The sequence below is a fragment of the Protobothrops mucrosquamatus genome, unplaced genomic scaffold (assembly GCF_001527695.2).
Source record: "Protobothrops mucrosquamatus isolate PMUCROS unplaced genomic scaffold, P.Mucros_1.0 scaffold4175, whole genome shotgun sequence".
NCBI classification, from domain to species: Eukaryota; Metazoa; Chordata; class Lepidosauria; order Squamata; family Viperidae; genus Protobothrops; species Protobothrops mucrosquamatus.
The window spans coordinates 1-12,758 of NW_015390100.1; the positions used below are offsets into that span (position 1 = coordinate 1).

At 39.3% G+C, this 12,758-nt stretch overlaps 1 protein-coding gene across 1 annotated transcript; it reads left to right on the top strand.

Moving 5' to 3' along the window:
- Positions 1-26: 26 nt before the first annotated feature.
- On the top strand, positions 27-9,873 carry LOC107298665 (WD repeat and HMG-box DNA-binding protein 1; the record flags this gene model as incomplete). Its single annotated transcript, XM_015828041.1, has 8 exons — positions 27-265; positions 1,369-1,490; positions 2,046-2,087; positions 3,900-3,943; positions 4,041-4,199; positions 6,128-6,258; positions 6,372-6,507; positions 8,763-9,873. Coding segments are annotated over 8 exons (1,077 nt in total), but the record flags the coding sequence as incomplete, so codon positions are not given.
- Between the last annotated feature and the right edge of the window lie 2,885 nt (positions 9,874-12,758).

Consider the following 12,758-nt stretch of genomic DNA (forward strand, 5'->3'; position numbering starts at 1 on the left):
CCTCTTTGCTTTAAAAATAGTTATCTTGCACACTGGAACGTGAATTTCGCTGCATGGAGCTTGCTGAACTCATGACACAAAATGCCACGAGCTTAGCTATCAAATACGCCTCTCGCTCACGGAGGCTGATTCTTGCCCAGAAGCTCAGTGAATTTGCTGCGGAGAAGGTCTCAGAGCCGGCATCTACTGAAGAGTACGCCGAGCAAGAAGAGGAAGAAGAAGAGAAGCAGCAGCCGCCGGATTTTAGAAACCACCTGAATGCTGGGTAAAAATGAACTCTGAAAGGGACACAACACGCAGCAAATTTTTTATACTTTTGTTTGTGTTGGAAGCTAGGCAGGTGCTTTCTAAATCACTGTGGAGGAAAATGCTCCACTTGTCCCATTTTCTTGCTGCAGGACTGAGTCAGATTGACAGTGTATAAAGGCTCTCAATTACAGGTGGTCTTCGACTTACAACCACTCATTTAGCGACTGTTTGTAGTTACAATAGTGCTGAGTTACAACTGGTCCTTGCGCTTACTTAACATCCCCATGGTCATGTGATCAAAATTAGGGCGCTTGGCAACGGGCCTGTATTTACGACGTTGGCTGCATCCCAGGGTTACACGATCGCCATTTGAAACCTTCCCAGCGAGCTTCTAAGAAGCAAAATCAATGAGGGAAGCCAGATTTGCTTAAGAGCTGCCTGATTCACTTAGCAATTGCAGCGATTTTCTTAACAACTGTGGCAAGAAAGGTGATAAAATTGGGTGCAACTCTCTCAGCATCCACCTGGCTTAGCAACAGAAAATCTCATCCCAATTGTCGTAAGTCGAGAACCACCTGTATAATATCAGAAACCCAAGGCCTGGATTCAGTAGCATACTTTCAACCCAAGAAAATGCCCTAGTAGCGCAACTGAGCTGGTGATAGGATGGGGAAAATCAGCAATCCAGCCCTTTTAAAGGGCTCCAGGTAAATGGAAAGAGGAAACTCTCTAAGCAGAATGGAAGAAAGGGACGGATGCAGTTAACAAAGGAGAAAGGCTTTGGACAAACCCAGTGGTGGCTATTGCCACTGAAGGGGAAAAAAAGCACGGTAGCCTGTAATGAAGTGAATCTTCTGGGCAGTAGTACAGATGATCACATTTTCTGTTTTCAGAAAAGTGACAAAGTACTATTATTTTAAGGGAATTTATTGTTTTTATCAGAACTCAGTAACTGATTCCATGAGGACCAGGATAGCCTGTATAATGGAAACGAAAGGAGTTATTTTATCATTCTTGTTAAACCTGGCTTTTCTTGTAGGGGATGCATGGCAGTTGCCCTTTTCTTAATATTTAAGCAAAGGAATAGAATCCATTGGATGACTTGGTTTCTCTATGCAGGTATAGTAATAGCCCCACAGAGTGGAGTCGTGCCCGAGAGAGAAACATTCAACGCCAGCAAAATATGGAGACCTGTGAAGAGGATGAGTCGAAAGTGAACACCGCTAATGAGGCAAAATCTAGTAAGCTGAGCAAGCATCCATGGCTACGTGGTTATAAATTCAGACTCCTCTGAAGGCTGGGTAGTCTTTTCAGAAAAGGATCACTCCATGGAACAGAGTTGGGCAATTTGTGAGGAGCTCCTCAGGCTTCCAACCTCAAGGAGGTCCCCGTAGGAGATCCTCTAGTGGTACAATGATGACATTGGGACAGTGAAAAAATTTATGACTAGTTATGGGGAGAGGGTAAGCGCCTGCATGGAAGGCTGAAGCAATAAATGCAGACATGAAAAATGCCCAGTTAGATCTGGATACTGTGTTTGATCACACAAGATGGCCCTGGTTGATCCAAAAAGCAGACCCTGCACCTGCAGGGGGAAAAATGCTAGGAACAGTGGGGGGGGGAGGTAAGAGTGGGTGTGAGAAGTTCAAAAGTGCTTAGTTCATGTGTAACCCTATTGTACATCCTTTCTGTATCAATATTTATCACATATCATAGTCATACTCAATTAAACTGAGAAATGTTTTAAGTATTTCCACTGGAATATTAATGTTTCCTCCACTTCAATTCTTCTGAAGGCTCTCCCACGCTGCATGGACATGCATCTATTTCGAAGTCTGGTGAGTCAAACCGAATTTATTTTAGGCAAAGAAAACCACTTAATTGTTAAACATTTTGTCCAAATATTAGATTTCAGCTAGGCAACCGTACTCCCACACAATTTGTTAAATGCTTTTCTTCTCATGAACAACTTTTAAGCTGATGGAAATAAATTGGAAACCTTTATACATCATTCAAATTTTTCTTCAATAGTTCCTCCATTGAAATCTTGCTGCCTGATTAATAGAAAGCTCTATTACTTCCAATGTTGCTGCTGTATACTTTACCACTGGACTATGAGGCATCAGTTCAGTTTCACAAATCAAGGGCTGCACTCTTCAGGGACTCATGCAAAAGAATACTAGTTTGGTGGCTTTTAGCATAATCTTGAGCCCATTAGAACCAAGCTTTTTGCAACATTGTAATAGGGTTATGTAAATTGCTGAGAGACCATAGTATTTAGTGATACAAAAAGTAAAGTAAATTGTACAAATATTGCAAATCAGCATATGCATAAAAAGAAAAAAGTCAGAAACTTAATAGTGCTTTTTTAAAAAAGCTTTTGGTTAATTTCCCCCCCCTTTTATTGTGTGTTGTGGATATCATATATTCTCTCTCTCTCTCTCTCTCTCTCTCTCTCTCTCTCACACACACACACACACACACACACACACACACACACAACAGAGACTTTGATATTAAGTAATTTAAGACCAAAACTTTTATAGGTAGTCCTCGACTTACGACCACAATTGACCCAACATTTCCATTGCTAAGCAAGGCAGTTAAGTGAATTGCACCTTATGCCACGGTTGTTAAGTAAATCACTACAGTTGTGGTCGTTAAGTGAATCTGGCTTTCCCCACTGACTTTGCTTGTTAGAAGCCAGCTGGGAAGTGGTTGCAAGTGGTGATCACATGACACTGGGACAGGGCAACTGTCAGATACATGCCGGTTGCAAAGCACTCAAATTTTTGTCATGTGACCACGGGGATGGTGCAATAGTTGTAGATGTGAAAAACGGTCATAAGTCATTTTCTTCACTGCCATAACTTCGAATAAATGATTATAAATCGAGCATTACCTATACTGTATAACAAATACCTTAATGCAAGTCACGGTGTGTTCATTTTTATTTTTTCTTTTCCAATATTACATTTCAATGAAAAAGCCAAATAATTATAATGCTCATAACATCGATATCTTAAATTTTACCTTATATTTATATAATATCTACTTTTTCACTTTAATTTCCAGTTTTCAAGTTATCTAATTAATAGAATGTAAAAAAAATTGTAATCATTTAAATATCATTGTATTGAAATAATGTATCAAGACTTATAACACAATTTAAAAAATGGGAATAAAATAAACAATCATAAAGCATACATGTTAATGCCTGGGCCTAACTCAAAACATCATCAATATGCAGATATGATATCAACTCAGTTGGGAACATCCATGGACTCCAACTCGCTGCCATTCAAAAAAGAGGCACTTTGATTAGATGGGAACCCTGGGAAGGACTTGAGCACCACAGTCTGCTGGAGAAGCAGCAGTTGTGAAGGCAAACAGAAGAATAGATGCTAGATTTTATCTGGAAATATCCTTTCTTAAGCTGAAATTGTCAGAATGCTAAATTAACATCCAGAGACAAGTTTCTGTTGAGAGTAGATTAGAGGCGGGGGTATATGAACAGCCCTGCTTAATTGTTCTTGTAAATAAAAAATTGTTCAGTATAATTTCTTAATACACATGCAGAGTGTTGTAAAGATTTGCACTGATATTCTTCTTTCCTTGCACCCCCCCCCTTTTTTTTTGGTTAATAAAAGCTGTCCTTGCATCTAGCAACTCAATAAGAGCAAATCCTTTTAAGGTGAGAACTGATGATTTTAATTTACCTTACTTTTAAGTAAGATATTTTTGAGGTGCTGTAGGGGGGAAATGAGTTCTTAAATCTCTTGCTCCTGTAGGTATCCAGTAGCCAAAAAGATGCATTTATTCACTCACCCAATATTCTGGATAACCTGATCAGGCTGCCTAAGAAAAATCCCACGATGAATGGTCAAGGAGCTCCAAACAAGAAGAGTCCAATTATCAAACCGTTGATGCCCAAGCCCAAGTCAAAGCAGGTGATGTATTAGACCTTTATCATGTTTTATGGAAACAGAGCTTGGCAAATTTATTGTTCTCGGGTGTAGTAAGTCTTAGGAATGTAATGGAAGCAGAAGGACTATCCAAAGACTGATTGGCAGGAAAAAAGATAGGAAAGGGTGGGGCAGGATATTGGTATCAAATGGACTTCTCTTTTTTTCCTATCAAGTTGGAAAATAGCTGGTAGTAATATTAATTAAGTAGTAAAAGGAAATTTCCACTTGATGGCCACTTAGGAAATGTTTACAAGATGGTCCAGATTGGGGGGGGGGTGTTCCTTCTTTCCCTGTCCTGCAGTGGCTGAATAAGAAAGGTAGGCAAGAGGATGAAATAGACAATTTGTATATTTACACTTGGAAGTGGCCCAGACATGATGTTTAATAATTTTAACTTTGTTTAGATCACATAAAAGAATATTAGCGATGTACTATATATTACATATTTGGATTACTCTAAGTATATACAAGTACTCTTAATATACATACTCACACATACATACATATGTATATATGTTAGTATATATACAAGCTGGCAGGAATAGCCAATGCTCCAGAAGATAGGCTTAGATACAGGAGGATCTTGACAGACTTGAACATTGGGCGCTATCTAACAAAATGAAATTCAGTGGTGAAAAAAGTAAGGTTCTACATTTAGGCAAGAAAAAACAAATGCACAGGTATAATATGGTACTTCGCTCAACAGTAGCAACTGTGAGAGGGATCTCGGAGTCCTAGTGGACAATCACTTAAATATGAGCCAGCAGTGTGCTGCAGCTACCAAAAAAGCCAACACAGTGCTAGGCTGCATTAACAGAGGGATAGAATCAAGATCACGTGAAGTATTAATACCACTTTACAATGCCTTGGTAAGGCCACACTTGGAATACTGCATCCAGGTTTGGTCACCACGATGTAAAAAAGATGTTGAGACTCTAGAAAGAGTACAGAGAAGAGCAACAAAGATGATTAGGGGACTGGAGGCTAAAGCATATAAGGAATGGTTGCTGGAATTGGGTATGTCTAGTTTAACGAAGAGAAGGACGAGGGGGGACATGATATAGCAGTATTCCAATATCTCAGGGGCTGCCACAAAGAAGAGGGAGTCAAGCTATTCTCCAAAGCACCTGAAGACAGTACAAGAAGCATCGGATGGAAACTAACCAAAGAGAGAAGCAACCTAGAACTAAGGAGAAATTTCCTGACAGTTAGAACAATTAATCAGTGGAACAACCTGCCTCCAGAAGCTGTGAATGCTCCCAATGCTGGAAGTTTTTAAGAAGAGACTGGACAGCCATTTGTCTGAAATGGTATAGGGTTTCCTGCCTGAGCAGTGGGTTGGACTAGATGACCTCCAAGGTCCCTTCCAACTTTATTATATGCACCTCACAGGGTTGTTGTTGTGGGAAACAATAGGAAGAGGAAGGTGTGTTGGATATGTTTGCCACCTTGAGTTATATATAAAAATAATAAAGGTGGGATTTAAACAAACAATACGCTTCTCATCTGGAAGCTATTGAGAAATAAACTTTATGTATTTTTTTTCTAGTCAGAGGCTGCACTCTAAATAGTCGGCAATCAAGAAAATAGGTGGACCCAGAGCAAAAGTTACATCTGTTTTATTTTAAATTAAATTGGAATACAGTTAACATGCTTACTTTCCATTTAAATCATAGTTTGCTGCACTGCCTAAATCCTTATGTATTTCTTTATCTCATTATCTTCTTCCCTTGTAATTAATATTACTGCTTCCAAAACTATTGAGTAAATAATTACTGCAGAAATATTTTCCCTTAGAAGATGCTTACCAAAATTAGAGGTTCTTGCTCTGAGAAACTTAAGAGTATGAAATGCAATGTATAGAGAAACCATTTACGATGAATTACTGAAATACATATTTTATTGCTCAGTCTGCAGCAACTGCCTTTTTCCAACCCCGAGCACTTACTACTGAAAAGAAAGTCAGAGAAGAGAGAGAGGACAAAAATGACACGGTAGCCCCTGAACTTCAAAGTGTGACTGACAACAAAGACAATAAAAGGTCAGTGTGCCCAAAAGTCTTACACCGCTATTGTGAGGCGACTGACTTCTGGGAATAAAAATGTTCTCAGGTAGTATAAAGATTTTATTTCAAAATCTTTTCTTTTTTTTTAGGCCAAAGACTGGATTCCAGATATGGCTAGAAGAGAACAGAAGCAGTATTTTATCAGATAATCCCCATTTTGAAGAAACAGAAATAATAAAAGAAGGCATGGTTCGATACAGAATTCTCTCTGCTGAGGAAAGGATGGTAATGGAATCTTCTTCTGGAGGATTATGCCTTTGTTTACCATTTAGAAATGCATAAGTGGTCCTCAACTTACAACCATTTGTTTAACAACTGTTCAAAGTCACAATGCCACTGGAAGAAGTGACCTATAACTGCACCTTACACTTAACAACTGTTGCAGCGTCCCCACAGATTTTGTTGTTGTTAGTTGCGAAGTCGTGTCTGACCCATCGCGACCCCATGGACAACGTTCCTCCGGGCCTTCCTGTCCTCTACCATCTTCTGGAGTCCATTTAAGCTCACGCCTACTGCTTCAGTGACTCCATCCAGCCACCTCATTCTCTGCCCTCCCCTTCTTCTATTGCCCTCAGTCTTTCCTAGCATTAGGTTCTTCTCCAGTGAGTCCTTCCTTCTCATTAGGTGGCCAAAGTATTTGAGTTTCAACTTCAGGATCTGGCCTTCTAAAGAGCAGTCGGGGTTGATCTCTTCTAAGACTGACCGGTTTGAACGCCTTGCAGTCTAGGGGACTCGCAGGAGTCTTCTCCAGCACCATAGTTCAAAGGCCTCAATACCTGTTCAGAATTCGGCTGCTTGGCAACTAGCATGTATTTACGACAGCTGCAGCAGCCCTGGGCCGCATGGTTGCTCTTTGTGTCTTTCCCAGCCAGCCTCCTACAAGCAAGGCCAACGAGGAAGTCAGATTCATTGAACGATTGCGTGCTTCACTTGACCACTGCAATGATTTGCTTAACAGTTGTGGCAAAAAGGGTCATAAAAATCAGGCATGACTTATTAATTGCCTTGCTTAGAAACAGAAATCCTGGTCCCAAGTGTGGTTGTAAGTTGAGGACTGCATGAATTCCTTTTTTTCACTTTTACAAAGTGAATTTTACAAATAAAAAGCAGGAAATAGAGTGTAGTCTTTTTTTTTTTTTTTGCAGAGATATGTGAGGAGTTCCTCCCCTGGATGCATGCTTGACTAATAATCCATTTTGTATCTCTTGCCTCTTCTCCAAGAAGTTCTTTCCTCCTCTCCCATTGCAACCCTGCAATGATCCTATGGAGTAATTCAGCAAAGAGAGTGATTGGCCCCCCAAAAAATTCATTGAGATTTATGGCTGAATGAAGATTGAACATGATTATCTCTAGTACTACTTCGGTACCAACTTTGAAACCACACTCAGCTGAAGTACCTGGAACAGGATGCAGTGAAAATGTGCAGGGCCATTTCATGCCATTACTTTAGTGCCAGATCATTCAGCCACATGGGTCTTATTCTTTCTCTACCTGATTTCTGGGAAATTAAGAATAACTTTGTTACCCTTCTAAAGATTCAAAATTGACCAATTCCGGTATGGTTCCATTGCTAATGTCTTCAAAATTATTATTTGTTGTTCAGTCACTAAGTCATGTCTGACTCTTTGTGATCCTATGGATCATAGCACGCCAGTCTGTCCTATCTTCCACTAGCCTTTTGATACTGTTCATGGGGCTTTCTTGTCAAGGATACTGGAATAGGTTGCCATTTCCCTCTCCAGTGGACCACATTTTGTCAGACATCTCCACTATGACTTGTCCATCTTGGGTGGCCCTGCACGGCTTAGCTCACAGCTTCTTTGAGCTGCGCAAGCCTCTTCGCCACGACAAGGCAGTGAAGGGGCTTCAAAATTATAGTCTCCACTATACATATAGAAAGAGTACAGAGAAGAGCAACAAAGATGATTAGGGGACTGGAGGCTAAAGCATATAAGGAACGGTTGCAGGAATTGGGTATGTCTAGTTTAACAAAGAGAAGGACGAGGGGGGACATGATAGCAGTGTTCCAATATCTCAAGGGCTGCCACAAAGAAGAGGGAGTCAAGCTATTCTCCAAAGCATCTGAAGGCAGGACAAGAAGCAACAGGTGGAAACTAATCAAGGAGAGAAGCAACCTAGAACTAAGAAGAAACGTCCTGACAGTTAGAACAATTAACCAGTGGAACAACCTGCCTCCAGAAGCGGTGAATGCTCCAACACTGGAAGTTTTTAAGAAGAGACTGGACAGCCATTTGTCCGAAATGGTGTAGGGTTTCCTGCCTGAGCAGGGGGTTGGACTAGATGACCTCCAAGGTCCCTTCCAACTTTACTACTCTCTCTCTCTCTCTCTGTGTGTGTGTGTGTGTGTGTGTGTGTGTGTATAGGAGCTTAATATTTATGGGAAGGTCACATTAATTGATAATAATTTAGTAGCGATTGTAGAAGTCTTATTGTTTTGTTTTTGTTTCCATTAATGTAAGGTGTGGACTGAGAAAGCCAAAGGAAGAGAAACCAGTGATCCATCTGAAGGTAAAAAGCGAAAGCGCCCAGAGGATGTTAACAATAAAAAGCAAGAAAGCCAAGAACAAAACTCAGAAGAGGATGTGGGCTCTGCTAAAAAATCCAAATCATTTAATCAGTCTACCTTTGCAAAACTGTCAACATTTGCATATAAGCAGAAGTAAACAAATATTTTACTTGTCAACATTAGCCTGTAGTATTAAAACATTTCCAACAGATGGATAAAGACTGTTCCCCTAAGGAAATGTGCGTCTGTTTTGAACATTCAAGAAAAGGAAGTTTGTGGAAACATGGCAATGAAGATACGCAGAATACCTTGATTTAGGAGTGGAGGTTCAGCATACTCTGAAGCAAGCTGACGCGTTATGAAACTGTGAAATATTCTGTTGCTGTGCAAGTACATCCTTGATGGCTGTATAGCTTAGCTATATTGTGTTAGCTATATTTGCCTTTATATGTCTCAAGGTGTTACCATTGTAACCATTGGATGGGTTCCAACTGATGTACATTTGTGACCTGAAGCCAGATATTCTCTAAATTGCTCCTTTGGGTAGCGCATGCAAGTAGTGCTTTATAGGGCATTAAAGCAGAAGAGGGCAGGATGGAGCAAGGAGAGAAGGAAATATGAGCAAGGAGAGAAACTGTATGCTACCTTGACACCAAGTTGTGATTCCAGGTTGTTTTCTCCATTCCCTCCGTACCCACCATATAACAAGGATTGTTAATTTTTGTGCCTCATTGTCAACTGAACTTTATAATGGAGCCAGCTCATTATTCCCTTGCCATTCAAGTTAAATCCTCCAATGGTTTGTGTCATTCAACTTCCATTCTAGAAAAATCCATAAAGAATAGGTTTTAGTTACCTGGGTTCAGATTCCTGCCAGACTGATATCTGCCATATAATTCATATTTCACTCCCAGGCAGCATTGTATTCTGGAAGCTAAATCAAAACCCAGTTTGGGGAAGGATCCTAGTCCCTGGGCATTAAAGGGTATCCTTTAGTTCTGTGTAGTCAACAGAAAAAAACCCAGGCTCAGACTATTATGCCATTGTTCTCCAGATTTTAACAATGCTTTATTTTTATGTTAACTGCTGTTTTAAATAAAGCAAGAATTTTTTCTATTTTGAATGTTGAACACTTTGTTTCCATTTTCAACATCTTACACAGGTAATCCTCACATAGTGACTAGAATTGAGACGGGCAACTTCATTGCTAAGTGTTGTGGTTACTGGGGAGAAAATCATTTTCTAATAAGTGCAAAGGTTGCAATGGACTTACAATATTACTTTCCATTTGGTGGTTAGGTAGGTCAGCGCAGTCATTAAGAGAAGCATCACATGATGACAAGTTATGATTTTACTTCTGTATTCATTAGCTCTGCTTATCACAAGCCAGTTGGGAAGAACAACAATGGTGGTCGTGTGACACTGGGACACTGCGCCGGTTGTAAATGTGCTAGTTGTGAAATGCCCAAATGGCAACCATGCGACAGGGACACTGACAGTCATAAATGTGACGGATCAGTCGCAAATTTTTTTCCTACTGTTCCAACTTCAATGGTCATTAAACAAGTTGGTAAACAAGGACTACCTGTATTGCAACTGCTCCAGAAGTTAGTTTATATAATTTATTTATTTTTCCTACATTGCTAGAAGTAAGTGTACCTTTGTCATTTCTGAGGTCAGGAACAAGATAATAATTTTTCCCCAGAATAATTGTCACTGAAAAATTGCTTAGGTGGTATCCCTTTTCACACCAAGAAAACAGTTGCAAAAACTTTGATATCCCCAAATTCCTCCAAAGCCTTTTAAATCAGTCATATAATTGTCTTTACTTCCAGCTACCTGAGAAGGCTGAGAATACATTGAGAATGCTAGGAGCCAATCAGCGTTCTCTCCACCTGACCCACAGGATAGTATAAAAATACAGTTCAGTGAGTGGGCTGAGGCAAGATTTCAGTTCACTGCTTATATACATAGCAACCCTCATAGATAGATAGATAGATAATTTAATTTGTATACCGCCCTTCTCCCATAGGACTCAGGGCGGTTCACAGCATATTAAAAACAAATAATATACACAAAATACAAAAAATACAAAATACAAAAATACAGAAATACAAAAAATAAACCTCGATAAAAGCCGAATTAAAACCAAATATTACCAGCTGTGTTTCCGATTAAAATACTTTTAAAATTATCCCTACCTAAAATCCTCCCTAGGTCAGGCCCGCTTGCTGGAAAAACCATGTTGGACAAGTTTAAAAAAACAAATATGCATAGGTATAGAAACTGACTAGAAGGATTAACATGGGATTTAATGACAAGATTCTGCGCATCCCAGAGTTACTTAAGATTTGGGCCATATGAATTGTTAAATAAATAAGACTCTGTGAAATCTACAAGTTCAAGCAATGGAAGGCAAACTGAAGCAAGAGTGTTTATCAATTGGGAAACAGTCTGTCACCAAGCCTGTGTAGAGCATCCATTTTGCAATTTCGGCTATGCTACAATTGATTGGGAAGAACAAAAGATGGGCTGCACAGGGTGGAATACATGGAAATTTGGCAGTCCGTGTGCTGGATGAGTGAAAATGTCAGGTGAATGTGCTGCAATGCTCTCAAATCAATAGTTCCATGTGAACCACAATTATGGCACAGGGTTTTTGTTTTCTTGTTTTATTCTTGTTTTATTTAGATGTTTTATTTTGGTTAGATGATTGTTGTAAACTGCCCAGAGTTGCTCAATATTAGACAGTCAGATAAATCTTTTAAATAAATAAAGCTAAATGGGAAGCCTCAAATTTAACAAATATAAGTACAGAGCAAATAGCCTGCAGTAAAAGAGTTCAGCAACATACTGTATCTTCCTGTATTAGAAAAGCATTTTTGGATTTTTCAAGCAGGACTGGAAAGATTCCCTTAAAGTATTAGACACTAACAGCTAAGTCACAGTGGAGTACGTGTATTAATCAGTGCTTCATCTCAACAGAAGGCAGTTTTTGACTGATGCCCGAATCGCAATCAATACAGTTTTATGTGTTCCTTTTAAGAAGCAGTTTGTGAATATTCAGTTTATTCTTTTTTGCATCATTAAAACAGGAGATGCATATTTGGGCAAATGAACAATGAGTAGTAAACACGTAAAAAGATTTATTATTAGATTATCCTGCCTTTATTACTTTATAAGTAACTCAAGGCAGTGAATATACATAATACTCCTTCCTCTTCTTCTTTTTCTTAACAACAACTCTTGTTAGGTGGGTTTGGCTGAGAGAGAGAGCGACTGGCCCAAAATCACCCAATCAGCTTTTATGCCTAAGGTAGGATTAGAACTCACAATTTCCTGGTGATTGGCCCAATATCACCCAGCTAGCTTTCGTGTCTAAAGAGAAACTAGAATTGACAGTCTGCTGGTTTCTAGGCCAACATCTTAACCACTACACCACGCTGGTATAAGGCATTACCTTTAGCATAGATAAGTGAGAATATGGATTTCTGCCTGAGCCTTAATTGGTAGTACTGCCAATCCAGATAGGCTTTAAAGGTACAATGGAAATCAACACCTCTTTTTCTTCCTGCGTTAGCACTTCAGTCTAGTATTTTTGAATAGTGAAAGGCTCCAATCTTGTGGAACATCACTTTCACCTAATAGATAACATTTAACAGCAATTTTTGCTGGACTGAAGTAATCCAGGCATTTGTTATAAACTGTATTGAAGTATAAATCACTTCATCAATATCAAAATAATATGTCCAAATATAAACAAATAAGGAAATGCATGAACACAGCTATTTTGATCCATAAATTGAAAAGCAGGCCTTTCTTTTTCTTTCTTTTCTTTTCTCTTTATTCAGAGGAATTTTGAGAAGATGGTTGTTTTTAAAAAGCAGGAGACCTTTGACAGTTTAGTAAAACTGAGTACGCTCTATGTCAGAAATATTCAGTTTAAATT